Source organism: Macaca thibetana, chromosome 12, assembly GCF_024542745.1.
Source record: "Macaca thibetana thibetana isolate TM-01 chromosome 12, ASM2454274v1, whole genome shotgun sequence".
NCBI lineage: Eukaryota > Metazoa > Chordata > Mammalia > Primates > Cercopithecidae > Macaca > Macaca thibetana.
Window position 1 is genome coordinate 10,107,502 of NC_065589.1, and position 17,443 is coordinate 10,124,944.

The following is a 17,443-nucleotide window of genomic DNA, read 5'->3' on the forward strand; positions in this document are numbered from 1 at the left end:
GAGCCCAAGGACGTGAGGCAAAGATCCCAGGCTGGGACTCCCTGCAGCTCAGCGGCAGGGGGCGGAGCGAGGAGGACGGTTGGGGGGAGGGGGGAGGGCGCTGAGCGGAGACGCTGGGCACTGGGGCCAGCGCTGGGCAGCCATGCAAGGGGGTGGGGCGACAGGCAGGCCAGCTGCTGCCACTTCTCAGGAGGCAGGAGATAGTCTCAGATGGGGACCTCACAGCCTCTCTCCAGCCTCTGTGACCCTTGCCAACTGCTTCCAGAGGCAGCCCTGCCTGGATCCCACCCCTGAGACTGAATGTCCACCCACCAGGTCCCGTCCCAAGAAAGCTCCAGAGTTGTTTCCATGTATTATAAATAACATTTATTAAAGCAGCTGTGATTCTCTGATTGTAAACCTGGGAAGACACAGAGGGCCCAGGACCCCCACCCCATCCCTCCCGCACACACCCAGCCACTATGGCAGCAACAGTTTGTGATTATGCTCCCGAGCCGCTCTCAGCTCCTGGGAGCAGTAGGTCCTCCCCAGGGGCTGGGGGCCCAGACATGGCTCAGGGTTGCCTGGCAGGGGGTACCTGAGGGTTGAGTGGGTGGTGCCCCTTCCTCTCCAGTCCAGGCCCCTGCCCTACATCCATCCAGTGTCCCTCGGGCTCCCCTTCTGCCAGGGCAGCCACGCGGAAGGCCTGCAGGGCCTGCACCAGCAGTCGGGGGAGGCTGCGAGCCAGTGTGGCCGGCTCCAGGCCCACCAGGCCACTGAAGGCCACATGCCGACCCCCCAAGCCTGCCCGCACCCAGGCTCTGAAGAGCCCGGTCAGTGTCTTGGAGCCCAGATCTGCCAGGACCTACAGAGGGAGGAGTGGGGATCAGGGGCCCTGAGTTGGAATCCCAGAGGTCACCCCCTCTGCCCCGGGCCCCAGAAACTCTCACCTAGACCCATGCTCCTTCCTTTCTCCCCGAAACCCTGCTCATTTCCCGCTCCTGTGGACACCCCCACCCACCCCTCTACTCACTCTCCCCACCACCATCCCCAGTGGCCTGGCTTACACTCCGCGGGCCCTACTCCCTCTACCTACCCCCAGAGCAGGGGCAGAGGCGACCCCAGGCTGCTGGGAGGGCATCGGGGCTGAGCTCTCTGCACCTTCCCTGGGCTAGGTCTCAGCCTTCCCAGGCCACCGTGAAGGAGTCTGGAAGCCTGGGGGCCTACCTCATGAAAGTTCATGGCCAGGTGCTCCGAGGGGACCTGCAGGATCCAGGCATGGGCCCCCTGCAGGGCAGCCAACTTCTGTCGCAGGGGCTCCAGCCCAGGGCAGCCTGGAGGAAGAGGAGAGGCCCCAGGAATGATGAACGGATGCGGTATGGAACTGGAGGTGGCACTCCCACCAGCACTTCAGGACGGCCTCCCAGGGGACACACTTAGCCTCTTATGATATAGATGGGGAAACTGAGGCTCGGGGAAGTTAAGCAGTAACACCAGGCAAAGCATCTCTGTTTGACACTGATGAGAGCTAAAACCACAAGTCCTCCAAAAGAGTCTTACGCTCTGTGGCGGGGAGGGGAGAGTGAGTTCACTCTGTTGCCCCACCGGGTAAGTGCTTCCCGGAGCTGCCTAAAAGCGCTTCCGACCTCATCCAGGCCCTCGACCTATCCCCTCCCGAAGGTCGGCAGAGGGCGTCATTACCATTGGCTTCTCCGCGCGGCTCCGGCCTCCACTTCGGGAATCGAGTGCCTGCAGCCCGCGATCCTGGGGAGGCACAGGGTTAGGGGACCTCCTCGGCCGGAGAAAGTGGCTCCGCCGCGCGGGTGGGGCCGGGCCAGGGCTGGGCTGGGCTGGAGGGCGCGGGGTACCTGAGTGCAGCCGCAGCTCGCGGGCAGGGTGCCGGGGAGACTCCTGGAGCGCTGGAGCGGGGCGAGCCAGGGCGGGGGCCAGGCGCCGCAGCCCCGGGCGCGGGCCGAGCAGCTCCTGGGCGTTCCGCAGCAGGCCCAGCAGCGTGTGCGCCAGCGAGCGCAGCTCTGCAGACCGTACAGGAGTCGGAGCCGCGGTCAGAGGCTGGCCAGGCCTCTTTCCCTCCGCCCCCCGTCCTGGTCCCGGTGAACAGAACTGACCGCATCGCCGCCGGCGCTGCAGGCACTGCTGGTGCGCCAAGCGCGCACAGGCGCCCTGGGACCCCGGGCACAGGCGGGCATAGAAGGCGCAGAGCCGGGCGGTGTCTGCCTGCAGTTCCTGGGGGGGTTCCCAGGCCAGAAGCTCCCTGCAGCTGGGCTCGCGGCTGGAGGAGGCTGCTGCGGGCGGGACAGTGGTCGGCTCTCCCTCTGTTTGGGGCCCTAGCTCCCACACTCCTTCCCCGGAGGGAGACAGGCTTTGCCGAGGCAGAAGGGAGCTGGGAATGGGCACGGGCCGGGTGGAAACGGGCTTGTCCCACGGTTGTCCGTTGGGACACTGGGGACGGGGCATTGGAAAGAGAGTGCTCACAGCTCATCTGCTCCTGGAGCCAGTCCTTGAACACGGCCACGCGGGTGTAGACTCCGGGCTTCCCTGGCTCCCCGCAGCCGTCCCCCCAGGAGGTGACTCCGAACAGGACTTCTCTAGGGCGGGGGCCAGGCTCAGAACAGGTCAGGGGGCCTCCCGAGTCACCCTGCGGGGCCAAGAGAGAGGACGCTGCCTTCACCTGCCCCCTGTGACGCCCGCCTTACGCCTGGCAGGCGTGAGCTTGCCACTTGTATCCATTTTAGCGATGAGGACAGAGAGGCTCAGAGAAGTCGAGTGACAGCCAGTTGTGGAAGGAAAGGAGGCCGTCGTGGCCCTGGGGAGGCTCAGCCGGCCTTTTCTCATCAGACTAGGTTCATACCTGGCACGAGTCAACGCCCCCCGCCAGGTACCCGGCGCAGAGCATGGTGCTGGGGCGCAGCCCGGGCCCCAGGGCCCTTCGGCAGGTGTCGGCGCTGAGCAGGGGAACACGGGCCTCTCTCACTGCCTCAGCCTCAGGCCCGTCTGCAGGGAAGGGGTGGAAGGCTCAGGTTTGGAGGGCAAGAGCTCTTCCTTGAGTGTCCCCTTCCCACCACCCCCCTTGATTCCTCCCCCTTTGAAAGAGCAGGCAGCATTTTTCCAAGGCAACCCGGCCTCCCCACACTCTATCACCTCGGACCTCCAATTCTTCCCACCACGCGCCGGCTCACCCACGCCCAGTACCTTCGAAGAGGGCCCCCCAGCCCGCGATGGCGCAGGCGGTGCCGGCAGGGGGCTCCTGGGGCTCCTGGGGCAGGCATACGGGGCGCGCCGGCCCCCCCGGGCTCACGGGCGTCCACAGCTGCACCAGGGCCAGGTCGTTGTGGAAGGTCTGCGGGTCAAACTGAGGAGGGGGAGGCGGCGCAGGGTCAAGGAGGCGCGAGTGGGGGTGCGGTTCCCAGCCTTGGGGGCCTGGAGACTGCCTTCTTACCTTGGGGTGGGGCAGGATGCGGTTCACTGGCACCTCCTCCGCTTGCTCCCCCCGGGGCCCCTCGGCCAGCGTCACAGTCCACAGAAGCTCATTCGGGGCGCTGCGGGACGAGCGGTGGCTCAGACGCAGTAAGGACAGGGGCACACGCAGCAGGCCCCTCGGAGACCCTACCCCTCCGCCCGCACGCAGGGCTTTCTCTACTTGGGGGCAGGGAGGGCGGGCCGGGGAGGGGTCCTGTCCCAGAGGGGCGAACGCGCCCGGCAGTGCCACCCCCTCCGGGCTGGCATCCTGGCGGGGCGCGCTCTGCCCCTTGAGACAGGGCAGCCTGGGGCCGGCAGCCGCCAGGGGGCAGCAGAGACCACCTTTCCCGCGCGTCGCCCGCCGGACAACCCGGCAGGTGCGGGGCCCAGCGCTGGGGACCCCGGCTGGGCAGGGCCTGGGGGCCCTACTTACCCCACAAAGCAGTGCGCTGCCGTGAGCACCCAGGACGCCGCTACCAGGACGCCGCCGCACAGAGGCTGCCCGCCGAGCTGCAGCCTCACCAGCCAGGGCCAGGCCCCGGGCGGCGCCGCGCTGCCCCCGACGATGCGGCCGTGGGCCCGCGTCACGTTGGCAGTGCTCGGGCGCCTCTCGCCGCACCGCCCTAGAAAGGGGCAAGGGGTGTCACGAGAGACATGTTCTGGCCATCCTCGCCTTCGAGGCCCACCGGGCTCTCAGGCCTGCCCTCTCCAGCCTTTCCAGCCTCACCTGGCTCAGGTGGGTCCTGGAGGGGAGCTTGAAGCCTGGGGCGCCCAGATCCTGCGGAGAAACAGGGCTTTGAGTCTTACTGCCGCCCTCTCGCCCGTCCTCACCCCAGGCTGGGCCGAGCCTCTTTCTCCCCGTCTCTCAGCGCTCCAGCCCACACAGGTTCTATTTCAACAACCATGAACTTCTCCTGGTCACCACAGGAGCACAGAGTGTTTCTGCCTCCCTGCCTTTGCACAGGCCATGCCCCAAGCCTAGCAAGTCTCTTCCACTTGGAGAGACGGACCTTCACAAATATCGTCTTGATTGCGGCCCAACTCAGTCTCTGCCCCCAAGAGGGGAGTTAAGGCTGAAGGGAAGGGACAGGGGCAGCAGAATGGGCCCAGGGTAGGCAGCAAGTTCAGTGGGGCATGGGGGGCAGGGTGGGCACCTCGGCACTCGTGCGATCTGTGCTGGATCTCCATCGCCACTCGGTTTATTGCCCACTGGGCACTCCTCTGGGCTGCCTGCAACGCCTGAGTCCCCTGGGCCGACAGAACTGCTAGGACAGGGGGCACACAATCATGCGTGGTTGGGGAAGAGCCTCAGCCTTATCCTCCTGGTCCCAGCCCTGAGCCCTGCCTCAGGAGACCCACAAGCCTGGGACAAAATGAGGTGAGTGAGGCCCTGGGAAGCTGGGCCCAGCACTCAGAGCCCATGGTCCCAGGTTCTCAGCCCAAGATATCTCCCTAATTCAACTGAGTTGGACTGGAATCTTTGAAAGGTGCTTTTCCTTAACAATTTTTTTAAAGACACCACCCCAAAGATACATCACAGAACTCAGTCTTATTGACTGAAAGTAGCTGTGTTTGAGTGGCCTACCTTCGGCCAGGACAGCCAAGGGTGTGATACTGCCCCGGGCTGTTTCTCTCTGCTCCACGGGGCCTTCTCTCCATTCCTTTCGGCATGCTTGACAGCTCCCCTTCCCTCTCCCGCCACACCCCTCCTCTCCCACCTATATCTCCGTTCTTGGCCCCTTCTCGCAGCAGGGTGGGCAGAAGGGGCCAAAGGTCCTTATGAGTAGGGGTGACAAGCTCTTCTGTCCCCGTCCGCCCAGGGTCCCACTTCCTCTACATTCTTCCCGACTCCGCGGCTCTCAGACCAGCCTGGGCTTACCTTGCAGGGTGCTGGGGGGCAGGCGCGTGTACAGTGGGTGCCCGTGAGCAAACCATGAACTTGGGAGAGGTAGCAGTAGCAGCACAGCCAGCAGCATGGTGACCAGGAGCTGGGGTGAGAGACCCCCGTCCTCTCTCCTCCTCGGAGTCCACCTTCCGGGTGCCTATCCTTTGGTGCCCGCCTTCTGCTGCCTTTCGGCCCCCAGGCACTGAATTCTTGTCCCTCAAATCATCTGACCCCGTTCTCTTACATCAAAATTACCCGCCTCCCTGGTCAGCCCTCACCTGGCCCTTAACTCCTAGGAGCCCACAGGGGAACGGGGCTGCGGGGTCTTTATAGAGGACAGCCTGGGGGAGGGGTGCATGGGAGGGTGGCCAAGACTGGGGGAGGAGTGGAGTAGTGGGCTTGACCTTCACCTTTCAAGTCTCATCATCCCAGCTCTGAGCCCCCCTTCTGTCAAAGGAGCCCTTGTTTCTGCGGCTCCATCAAAGGGGCCAAGACAGGGAAGAAGAGCTGACGGTTGGGCTGCAGGCCAGGCAGAGGGGGGCTGCTGGGTGGGGGCGGGCCCTGGCTTCAGGGCTGAGATGGGGGGGGATCCCCATCTGCCTCTACCCCCTGAGGAGCTTACAGCTATGACGGGGGCAGATACTCCTGGAGGGAGGAGGGCAGGGGGTGTCTGGGGTTTCTCAGCAGCCCCACCCCCTGAGGAAGCCCTGGAGCTCCCCACCCCTCTGCCCCTAATTGCTTGGCAGAGTCCCTCCCCAATGTGGCCATTTCTAAAGATGATCAAAGCAGCCTAATTAGCGCCGTAATTGCCGCACTGGGGGTGGTGGGGTGGGAAGGGGCAGAGGCAGGCAGCCGCAGGAGTGGTGCAGAAAGGGAGGCGGGAGATGAAAGGCCCACAGTGGCCCAGTTCCGGGAGGACAGGCCCTAGCAGCTTCTGACGCTCTCCCAGACCTCCTGGCCCTGCACGGTGCCCGCTCCGCCTGTCCGACATTGTTCCGTGACCCTGATCTGGCAGTGGAGATTCTTCTGGAGTCCTCTGGAGTCTCATGGGCAGGATCACGCAGCTCTTCTGGGATCGAGTTACCACCTGGGGTAGGGTAGTGCCCGTCTGCGCTGCCCAGGCACCCCAATTCATGTGAGGTGAACTGGTGAGAATATTCATCAGCAAATGCTATGACCCAGGGCTCTTTCCGCCTGGAGAGCCAGCTGTTCCACAGTCACCAGCACACCATGCTAAGGACCCCTTTCCCCAGTTACCACCGCACCTCACCGTGACAATACCTCTGCTTTGGGAATGCCCTGAAAATACTGTCTGCGGATGATTCTGGTGAGTGAATTTGGTGACGTTGGAAAGGACTCTGTTCACCAGAGTATCTATCCATCTATCCATCTTTTTATCAATGACCTCCAAAATCTTGGCAGACAGGGCATCAGCTCAACACAGCTTGAATTTTAGCATACACAGAGAAAGAGTCCAAAGGAAGATCGCCTATGGTTCCCAGTAAGAGCCATCAAGGCAGGGGACCCAGGAACAGAGAAGGTGGTTGGGAAATCCTCACAGGCCTCTGGATGGAGAGGCCACAGCTTTGACAGAGCTTCTGCCCTGCAGGTTACCGCATCCAAGCTGAGGGGATAAGCAGATGGAGCCAGCCCCGCAGGCAGCTCTATGGACACTTCCCCTGGGGAATCCCTCCAGGAAGGTATGTCCTGCCCATTCTTGCCGAGTCATGCAGGCCAGGCCACAGCAAGCCCACACAGAGTCCCTGGGCCTCCCTCCTGCCTCTGGTCTTCAGGTGGGAGGCAGGGTGAGAATCCAGCCACTGCCAAAGAAAACGGAGGGACATTTCGGCGTGGACCGTACTGCTCAACCCCGTTCTGCTGTTCTCTGGTTCCTGTGCCCACAGCTGGGTCCCGAGCCCTCTCCTCTCTTCTGTATGGATCCACCCCCAAGTCTGGCTCAATTTTGTCCACTCCCACAGGTCACCTCTTAGAAAGCACATCAAAATCCCACCTCATAAAATTACTTTGTTTATTATTAAGTGTGCACTCACTCCCTGTCTGCTTCCTCCATTGGAATGTGATGGAGAGACTTCCAGGCCTCTATCCCGCAGTCTTGTTCTCTGTAACACAACCCTCTTCTATTTTCTTTATTTTTTTGTCTTTACATTTGAGGCAAGGTCTCACTCTGTCACCCAGGCTGGAGTGCAGTGGCACAAATCACGGCTCACTGCAGCCTCGACTTCCTGGGCTCAAGTGATCCTCCTGCCTCAGCCGCCTGAGTAGCTGGGACCATAGGCATACACCACTACGCCGGCTAATTTTTAAATTTTTTGTAGAGGCAGCGTCTCCCTGTATTCCCCGGGCTGGTCTGGAACTCCAGGGCTCAAATGATCTGCCCACCTCAGCCTCCCACGGTGCTGGGATTACAGGCATGAGCCACTGCACCTGGCCCCGGACTTCGTATTTTCTTTAGAGTATTTATTCCTGTGTTGCAGGATGTTGAAGGGGGTTCTTGGCTGTTATAAGGGGCTCAGTCTCCCATAGTCTAGTTAAGAGGGTACCAGCAGTTGGCCCCAGACCTCCTGCCAGTGAGCAGCTCGATGCCAGGGACCTGCCGAAATGTATGCCATCCTCTATGGCTCCTTCCCCGAGTGAATAGGAAAACAGGACAGGGGCGAGGGGCCTTGGTGGAGCACAGCAGCCTCCCTTGCTTCCCCAGCCAAGCTGGAAAGGACAGGTGAGGTCTCAGGAGGAATCATGGAATTTGAATTCCTTGATCAGGAATCAAGGAAGCTGGTAAGAGGGAGAGGCTCGCATTTCAGTTCCCAGTTGGAGGGCAGGGCTTGTTTGTCGGGCTCCGTGCTGGCCCAGCATCTCATGCATGTGCTAAATGAATGAAAGATCAGCCCTGAAGACCAGATGTGGTAGCTCATGCTTGTAATCGCAGCACTCTGGGAGGCCGAAGCAGGCAGATCACTTGACGTCAGGAGTTTGAGACCAGCCCGGCCAACATGGTGAAACCCCATCTCTACTAAAAATATAAAAATTAACTGATGTGGTGGTGGGCGCCTATAACCCCAGCTACTTGGGAGGCTGAGGCATGAGAATTGCTTGAACCCAGGAGGCAGAGGTTGCAGTGAGCCGAGATTGCACCACGGCACTCCAGCCTGGGCAACAGGGGAAGACTCCATATAAAAAAAAAAAAAAAAAAAAAAAAAAAAAAAATCAGCGTTGGCCCCTCCCCTGCTCCAGGGCTGCATCTCTTGCCTCCTGGCACTTCTATCTTAACCTGCCCAAAGCAGTGCTGGGATCTCCCCTCCCCTGCCAGCTCCCTGTCCATGCTCTGCTGCCCTTGCTCTCACGGCCGCACCTGGCCTGTCCAGTCCCGGTTGCCCTCCTCTGGTAGGCCCAGCAGTTCCTCTTCCTTCAAGTTTGGGTCAGGCAAAGAGAAGCAACATTTTCTGAGGGGAAATTAAGGCAGCTATTTCCAGATACAGGGAGAGAATGTGGCTCAGAGAGGTGCAGAGCTCGCCCCCACCCCTGCTGTCCCAGGCTCTCCCTCTTTCTTCTCCTTTTGGGCGGAGCCTGGTGACTGTCCAGGTTGCAGGAAGGATGCAAAGGTGACCAGGAAAGCCCCTAGTTCTCCTCTTCCTCCCTCACTGCCTCCACTCCAGGCTTCCATATCTCTTCCCTGGGAGGAGAGAGGTCCTGTCTGTCACTTGCAGGCCCTCTCTCTACCCCTGGGTGTCCTCCGAGGTCATAGCTGCTCCATCTCCATCCTTCCCACAGGCAGAGGCAAGCCTTGGTCTCAACCTTCCCATTTCAAGAAGAGACAGGGAAAGAACTTTGGACCTTGTCACTGTTATCTCTGGAAAACCCCAGCAGGCTCCTGTCAGGAGGTTCCAGTGGACTCAGGTGATACAAGTCAGTCCCACAGCCTCCTCAGAGGAGGAATGAAGGTGGGAAGGGCTGGGCCTCTGGAAATGGAAAGGAGAGAGCCGGCACCTGGAAGGGCACCTGCCTGTGATGCAGCATCTCTGCAGTTGTCCTTTGGGGAAGGGCCTTCCTCTTCCAAGCCCCTGAAGACCCCCCATGTCATGGAGGTGCTTGTCCTTCCCTCCTTCCCAAACTCCCCTGACCTCCTAGTCCTCTCCAATGAAGTGGACAAAAGCATAGTAGGAGCCTGGGCCACATGGTGAAACCCCATCTCTACAAAAAAAAAAAAAAAAGAAAGAAAAAAATACAAACATTAGCTGGGCATGTTCACATGCACCTGTGGTCCCAGCTACTTCGGAGGCTGAGGTGGGAGGATCACTTGAGCCTGGGAGGTAGAGGTTGCAGTGAGCCAAGAATGTGCCACTGCACTGCAACATGGGAGACAGAGCAAGACATTGTCTCAAGAAAAAAATAAAGAAATAAAAAAGGCAGAGTGGGAGCAGCAGCTGAGCAGGCTGCCTTTGGGGCTCTATCCCTAGATGGGAGGGTGGGACCTGCAGCTAGGCCAGCTCTGCTGACCACAGTGCGGCTGCCCTATGAAGGTGTGAGGGGAGGTTGAGTTAGGGTCTTCTTGGCATGAGACCACAATTCAGAGCTTGGCATGGAGATTCAATTGCACCTCCATGTGACTTTGGGTGAATCTCTTCCTGTTATGGGCGGAATCTTGTCCCTAAAAAGATATGTGGAAGTTCAACCAGTACTTCAGACTATGACCTTATTCAGAAATAGGGTTGCTGCTGTAGTAGTTAGTTAATAATGAGGTCACAATGGAGTTGGGTGGGCCCTTCATCCAATATGACTGGTGTCCTTACAAGAAGACACAGAGACAGAGACACACAAGTGAATGTCATGTGACAAGAGAGGCGGAGGCTGGAGAGATGCAATTCAAGCTGGGGAATGCCAAGGACAGCTAGCAATAACTGGAGCTATGACAAGGGCATGGGACAGGTTCTCCTGGAGAGCCTTCAAGAGAGCAGGGCCCCACTGACCCCTTGTTTAGACTTCTAGCCTCCAAAACTGTGAAAGAATAAATTTCTGTCGTCTGAAGCCACCTGGTTTGTGGTAACCTGTAACAGCAGCCCTCGGAAACTAATATACTTCTCCTCTGTCAACCTCATGTCCTCATCTGGGAAATGGGCTAGTAATCCCCGTCTTGTTGGCGGGGATTAAAGGAGCTGACACAGTTAGGCCTCCTGCAAAGGGCTGCCAGGGATTGTGGTCATTGCTGTAGATCAGCTCTTTGTAAATGTGACGGAATAGATAAATGCTGTTTCCCTGCCTGAATAGAGGGCAGGGAGGGCCTGAGCTTGGGAGACAGCAAGGGAGCTGTGGGAGCCCAGAGAATGATGCGAAACTGCAGAAGGGGGAGGGGCTCCCCAGGTTGTGTGTGGCCTGGGCCCCAGCTTGTCTGAGTAGGGGCTCACTTCACCCCATGGGGCCTTCCTCATGGATTGCCTGTCTCTTTTAGCTTTTCAGCTTTGCTTTCTGTTCTGACCTTCCCTATCCCTCATGGGCTGAACTTGACTTTTTTTTTTTTTGAGACGAGTTGTTGCTATATTGCCCATGCTGGTCTTGAACTCCTGGGTTCAAGCAATCCTCCTGCTTCAGCCTCCCAAAGTGTTGGAATTACAGGCACGAGCCACCATGCTTGGCCTGTATTTGACTTTAAGAGGGCTCTGAAGAGGCAGAGGTGCTGTCTAGCCCAGGAGGGAGCTCTGCTGAAGCTGGGACGCCTGCAGGCTCTGTGGGTCTCTGACAATGGAGTGACCCTGGAATCTGTATCCAGGGCTTTCTGCAGTAGGTGAGACCCGTGGCCTCCCCGGTCTCTTCTCACCCAATATTTTGGGCATGGACACATCCAGACCACCACCGATGCCACTGAAGACCACTGTTCAATCCTGTGATGAAAGAATGCAAACCATTTCACAATTTTATTTGTTTCCTCTCTCGTTCTTTTTTTTTGTTTGTTTTTTTGTCTTTTTTCTTGTGATCTCCTTAAGTTTTCTTTCCTTTCTTTCAATCTGGCTGATGGCTGTGTTTCTTTGAAATCTGCTAATTTAACACCTTCAATTTCTATGCTACTATTAACATTCTCCCCTCCTCCTACATAGTAGAGTCTCCCTGATCAATATTTCCCATTGCTGTTGCTTTCAAATCTTTTTGTTAACTTAGATGATTTTTATTTGAGATGGAGTTTCACCCTTGTCACCCAGGCTGGAGTGCAGTGGTATGATCTGAGCTCACTGCAAACTCTGCCTCCCAGTTTCAAGGGATTCTCGTGCCTCAGCCTCCCGAGTAGCTGGGACTCCTGTGTAGCCACCATGCCTGGCTAATTTTGTATTTTTAGTAGAGACGGGGTTTCACCATGTTGGCCAGACTGGTCTCAAATTCCTGACCTCAAGTGATCCGCCTGCCTCAGCCACCCAAAGTGCTGGGATGACAGGCGTGAGCCACTGCGCCCGGCCTTAGATGATCTTTTTAGAAAACACCATCTCTCTGATGCAAAGACGTTTCCTGGAGTCATGGGGTTCTCTTCACGGTTACTTCCAGTCATTTACTGCTGCCAACATAAACTCAAAGTAGATTTAATAAGTCATATTAAAATTTTCAATAGGATCCCTCCTTACAGCAAATTTCTAGCAATCTATCTCTCCAAGCTTTTATCTGCATCAATGCAAAAATAAATTTTGGGAAATGGTGGTTATTTATTAATGATGGCTTAATTTCTGAAATGGAGATTTATTTTATTGTGTTTTGCTTTTTACTTTCTTCTGTGTGCTTTCCTGTATTATTTGAATTCTTTAAAATCAGCAGGTAGCATTTATACAAATACGAAACATCAAGAGTAAAAAAAAAAAAAGAACAGGCATCAAGTAGAAATCTTATCAATGAGACAGAGTTTATTGATATAATATTTCACCGAGTAAATATTCATTAATGTCAAAAGCTGGTTGAGTAAAGGGAATTTCATGTAGTTCGATGTATTACAATGTATCAAACCTTCACAATAACTGTTTGAGGCAGGCGTTGTCAGACCCATTTTACAGATGAGGCCACTGAGGCTCAGAGAAGTTGATTGACGTAGCTGAGACCACACTGGTAGGAACTGGAGAAGAGAACTGGAGTAGGCTGTTCTGCCTACTGCCAGAGGCCACACCCTCAACTTCTGCCCAGCCCTGCCTCGGGAGTCCACAGGTGCCTTCTGACTGCTAACCCTGCAGGTGTTTGCTGAGGTATCCACATAAAGGTTGAAGGTTCTTGAAATGGATGAAAGGGTTGGGGCCGAGGCCTTGTCTCCTCTTGCGGGGGAGTCAGCTGTGTGAGGCAGGAGTGGGTGAGGCAGAACAGCTGAGAAGACACCTAGGAGTGGGGTTGGGGCCTGCAGATGATGGGAGACCAGGGACCTAAAGGGGAGAGGAGAAGGAGGAGAAACCAGAGACACGGGTGCCACCAAAGTTCCTCCAGTGTCCCTTCTGCATCTATCTGGCAACCTCCTCAGAGCCCCTGAGGTTGGGGAGGCCTCATGGGGGTGCTCCAGCTACTCTCTCCTGTGTCCAGCCAGCAGGCAGGGAGCAGGAAGGGGTGGGTGCCTAGGTCAGGGGGCCTCTGTAAGGCCTCACTTACCCTCCTGCTGGGCATGTCCGGCCCCCTGCCCAGAGCTCCAAGCCTCATCACTCAGGGCCAGGTGGAGGCCACGTAGGGTGCAGGGAGAGCTTACAAAGCCAATAAATCCCCCGAGGCAATTACAGCGGTGAGCGAGGCATAAACAAGGCGCTTTGCCTGCCGCAGCCACCCCTCCCCTGTACACACGTGCGCAGGCACACACACAGGAACACACACACACACATACACACACACACATGCTGGAGCCAGCCTATTTGCAGGGTAATGGCTTTGCGACAGCAGAAATTATCTGCAGCATTAGAGGCAGCCTGGCCAGGCAGGGCAAGCTGGGGGCAGGGCCTCAGGATGGACCCGGGGGATACTAAGGGAGGAAGCAGGTGCTTCCAGACCCGCAGGCTAGGGTCTGGGCCCCTGGAAACACTGCAGGGCTTGGGGGAGTGGGTGCCAGCTGCAAAGGGCTTGGTGAGGGCCAGGACAAGTGGTGAGTCCCAGCCCACCCCTGCCCACAGCTCTTTCCCTTTCTACTTCCAAGGCCTGTAAGTGGGCAGATAACTGGGAGCAGCAGTGACTCAGGACCTGAAATCACAGCTGAGCAGCCACTGGCTCCTGTCCTGGCCTGAAAGCCATGTCCTTTTCCCTAGCCCCAGGGAGCCACACTTGGTAGCCTAGGGAGAGGGGCATGGGGTGATTAAGGAATGAAAGGGAGCCCCAGAAAGGAGAATGCGTGTTGTGGGTGTGGTGATGGGGATGGCAGGGTTTGCATTAGCTGATTGTTTCCCTCCGTGACTGTCATGGGAATTAGGGCTGGGCTGCCCGGCAGTGCTGGGGAGGAGGGGGCTCTGGAGGGAGCACCTCCTCCTTCCCCAGGTCAGGAAACTGAAAAGAGCCACCACCTGGATCTTCAGAAAAGACTTCTGGCTGCCCGTTTTAGGCCAAGGACAGAGAGGGCTAATCTCCCCCTATACCCCTTTAGCAAGCTAGCATTTGTAGGGGCAGCAAAACCCAAGTAAAGAGAGTGGGGCAAGCTGGACTCCCAGGCCTATGGGACTTTGAGGTTTTCAGTGATGTCGGGGTGGGAACAGTCCCAGGGGTCCTTAGCATCCTGCCCCAGGGCTTGGCTAGACCTGGCATCTGCGGTGGGGGTGCTCGCTGGTGAATCATGCCTGTCAGCCTGACAATAAAGCTGGGCTCTGTGACTCTGGCAGCAATGGAGCATCCTGCCCACCTGCGGGCACACCCAGATTGCATTTGCTGAAATAAATTGCTGGAGAAAATAAATCCTGCACACATGATTAATGGGAGGCAGGGAGGCAGGCAGCCAGCATGAGGAGCCACTGGGGACAGAGTGACAGTTGGGCACAAAGCCAGCACAGCCACGGGGCCTCCGGGAAATGGCTGTAGCAACTGTATGGCTACCAGGGTCACTGTGGTCCCTGCCACTGCCACTGCACAGGGAACCTGACCATGCAGGCTGACAAGGCCCCTAGGGACTCAGGCCAGCTCCCAGCTTGACTCTGCGTCACTGCAGGTGGTGTGGAGGGGCCGATCCTGGGCTTGCTACTGTGACCTGGGCCAGACCATGCCTCCTGGGGATTGGAGACCCCACGGACCAGAGCAGGGAAGAAATCAAGCCAGTATGTTGGGAGGAGGGGTGGGGGTGAGGGGTAAGGACTTCCCAGCTGGCCAGCTGTGAGTTCTTGAGCAAATTACCTCCTGTCTCCTCATCTGCTCAGTGGAGCTAATACCAGGGCCTTCCTCAGAAGGTTGTTGAGGGGCTCAGCTTAGGCCACCCAGTCAAAGCATCTGCTAGGGTGCTGGGCACACAGGGGGCTGTCCCAGATGACAAAGGTGTGCTTAGCATCTATGACATGCCCATGCTGCGCTGAGGACTGGGGCACAGTCTCCGCCCTCATGGAGCTTATAGCCTGGTGGTAGGCAAATGGTAAAGAAGTAATAATAGTAAGGACTGGCTCGCACCTGTAATCCCAGCACTTTGGGAGGCCAAGGCGGGCGGATCATGAGGTCAGGAGATAAAGACCATCCTGGCTAACATGGTGAAACCCCTTCTCTACTAAAAACACAAAAAAATTAGCCGGGTGTGGTGGTGGGTGCCTGTAGCCCCAGCTACTCAGGAAGCTGAGGCAGGAGAATGGCAGGAAGCTGAGGCAGGAGAATGGTGTGAACCTGGGAGGCGGAGCTTGCAGTGAACCGAGTTCACGCCACTGCACTCCAGCCGGGGCGACAGAGTGAGACTCTGTCTCAAAGAAAAAAAAAAAAAAAGCAAAACAAAAAAACCACCCGAAAAAAAAATTAGCGAGGACTATGTAAGTCATCTCAAATGCACATGGCGCTGTACTGGAGAAGCCTTGAGTGCTGGGGATGGGGTGAAGAGGCCTGCTTACACTCTGGAGGTCAAGGCAGGCTTCCTGGAGGAGAGGGCACTGAACACAAGTGAATTTATGGCAAAAATCTAACAGTTTGATTTTGGTGAGTCTGTTGAGAAACAGTCTCATTCACTGCTTTTGGGAGAGTCATAATGAGAATTGACAATGCCTACACAAATACCTACCCACAGTACACACACTCTTATTCTCCTTTGAATTTTTACTTTCTCTTAAATGAGACAGGGTCTCATTCTGCCACCTAGGCTGGAGTGCAATAGTGTGGCCACAGCTCACTGTAACCTGGACTCCTGGGCTCAAGTGATCCTCCTGCCTCAGCCTCCTGAGTATCTGGGACCACAGGCGTTTGCTGCCATACCCAGCTAATTTTTTAAGTTTTTTATAGAGAAGAGGTCTAGCTGTGTCGCTCAGGCTGGTCTTGAACTCCTGAGTTCAACAATCCTCATGGCTTGGCCTCCCAAAGTGTCAAGCCATCGTGCCTGGTCTCACGCATTCTTAATCTTTAGTACTCCCACTTCAGAGCATTTTATCCTACAGATATGTGCAGAAACACAGTTATAAAATGACAGATGTAGAAAGATGTTCACTGCAACATTGTTAGAAAGCGCAAAAAAGAAAAGTAGCAACAACTCAGGTAGTGATGGAGGAAGGACTGAGTTGAATAAACTATGTACAAGACTGGGAATGGTGACTCATGCCTGTCATCCCAGCCTTTTGGGAGGCTGAAGTGGGAACTGCTTGAGGCCAGGAGTTTTGAGACCGGCCTGGGCAACATGGCAAGATCCCTGTATCTGCAAAAAAAAAAAAAAAAAAAAAAAATTTTTTTTTTTTTTTAATTAGCTAGGCATTGGCTGTCTGCGGTGGCTCATGCCTGTAATCCCAGAAATTTGGGAGGCGGAGGCAGGTGGATCACTTGAGGTCAGGAATTCGAGACTAGCCTGGCCAACATGGTGAAACCCCATGTCTACTAAAAATACAAAAATTAGCCAGGTGTGGTGGTGCATGCCTGTAATCCCAGCTACTCAGGAGGCAGTGGCACCAGAATTGCTTGAACCCAGGAGGCGGAGGTTGCAGTAAGCTGAGATGGTGCCACTGCACTCCAGCCTGGGTGAAAGAGGAAGACTCTGTCTCAAAAATAAAAATAAAAATAAATAAATAAATTGGCTGGGCATCGTGGCATGTAGCTGTACTCTATGTACTCATGAGGCTGAAGTGGGAGTATCACTTGAACCCAGGAATTTGAAGTTGAAATGAGTTATGATTGTACCACTGCACTTTAGTCTGGGTGACAGAGAAAGATGAAATATTACATAGCTGTGAAAAAGGAATAAGGAATGTATTGCTGTGGAAAGAATGTCAAGATAGATTAAGTGAAAACAAAATGAGGAACAGTGTACACGGCATTCTACTTTTTGTGTGAGAAAGGACAAAAAGAAAAGCACACGTTTTAATTTGTTTTAGACTACACACAGAATTAAAGTAGCCCCCTGGGGTTATGGGGTAGAAGAGGAAACCAGGTGCATGGGAATGAGAGTGGCACTTTGAATTGCTTCGATTTTTCAATCATATGGGTGTATTATCTACAGAAAAAAAATTGTAAAGATATTTCAGGGGCTTTGTTTATTTCTGGAGGGCAAAGGGCACATGACTGGAGGGGCGGGGGCAGGGAGCTGGTTCAGGGATAAACACAGTGACTCCAGGCCTTACCTCAACCTGGGGTGGCCTGGCAGTGCCGAAGGAATATCAAAGTATCAAAGTGCCAGATGAGTCCAAACAAACCATGTCTGGGAACCTTCAGGAAGCCATGGAGGCTCAGAGAGAAGAGGGTGTGCAGCAGGTGTGGCCCTGCTGGGCCCCAGACTTGGCCCTCTGCCCACACTAAGGCGGAGGACTCAGAGGGTGGGGACTGAGGGAGTGACCAGAAAAGCTGACCGTGGATGGAGTTGCAGTGGCACTGGGGCGCGAGTCTCTGGTGGGACACCTGTCACTCACCTAGTGTGGCTGTGGGGGTGTGTGTGAGCTGGTTGGGGGGGCAGGGGTCTGTGGTCAGGGCAAGAAGCGCTGGGAGGTCAGGAGAGAT

At 56.3% G+C, this 17,443-nt stretch overlaps 2 protein-coding genes across 3 annotated transcripts in view; both read right to left on the reverse strand.

Moving 5' to 3' along the window:
- EFHD1 (EF-hand domain family member D1) overlaps window positions 1-2,869 on the reverse strand; it is a 164,148-nt gene extending 161,279 nt beyond the window's left edge. The window contains exon 1 of the mRNA XM_050751155.1: window positions 2,864-2,869. The gene's annotated coding sequence lies outside the window, so the exon portion shown is untranslated. The remainder of the gene's footprint in view (window positions 1-2,863) is intronic.
- On the reverse strand, window positions 344-5,643 carry PRSS56 (serine protease 56). Of its 2 annotated transcripts, none has more exons than XM_050751107.1 (13): window positions 5,336-5,643; window positions 4,611-4,718; window positions 4,184-4,234; window positions 3,890-4,079; window positions 3,437-3,536; window positions 3,190-3,349; window positions 2,849-2,991; window positions 2,473-2,635; window positions 2,106-2,279; window positions 1,848-2,012; window positions 1,681-1,743; window positions 1,207-1,313; window positions 344-844 (listed from the first exon to the last, which is right to left on the reverse strand). In XM_050751107.1, exons 1-13 carry the CDS (start codon window positions 5,430-5,432, stop codon window positions 554-556), a joined length of 1,812 nt encoding a protein of 603 aa, XP_050607064.1. In that variant the 5' UTR covers window positions 5,433-5,643; the 3' UTR covers window positions 344-553. The 2 variants fall into 2 exon arrangements, with proteins under 2 accessions (XP_050607064.1, XP_050607063.1); XM_050751106.1 differs by having other exon boundaries at window positions 2,106-2,282; window positions 5,336-5,568.
- Window positions 5,644-17,443: the final 11,800 nt, after the last annotated feature.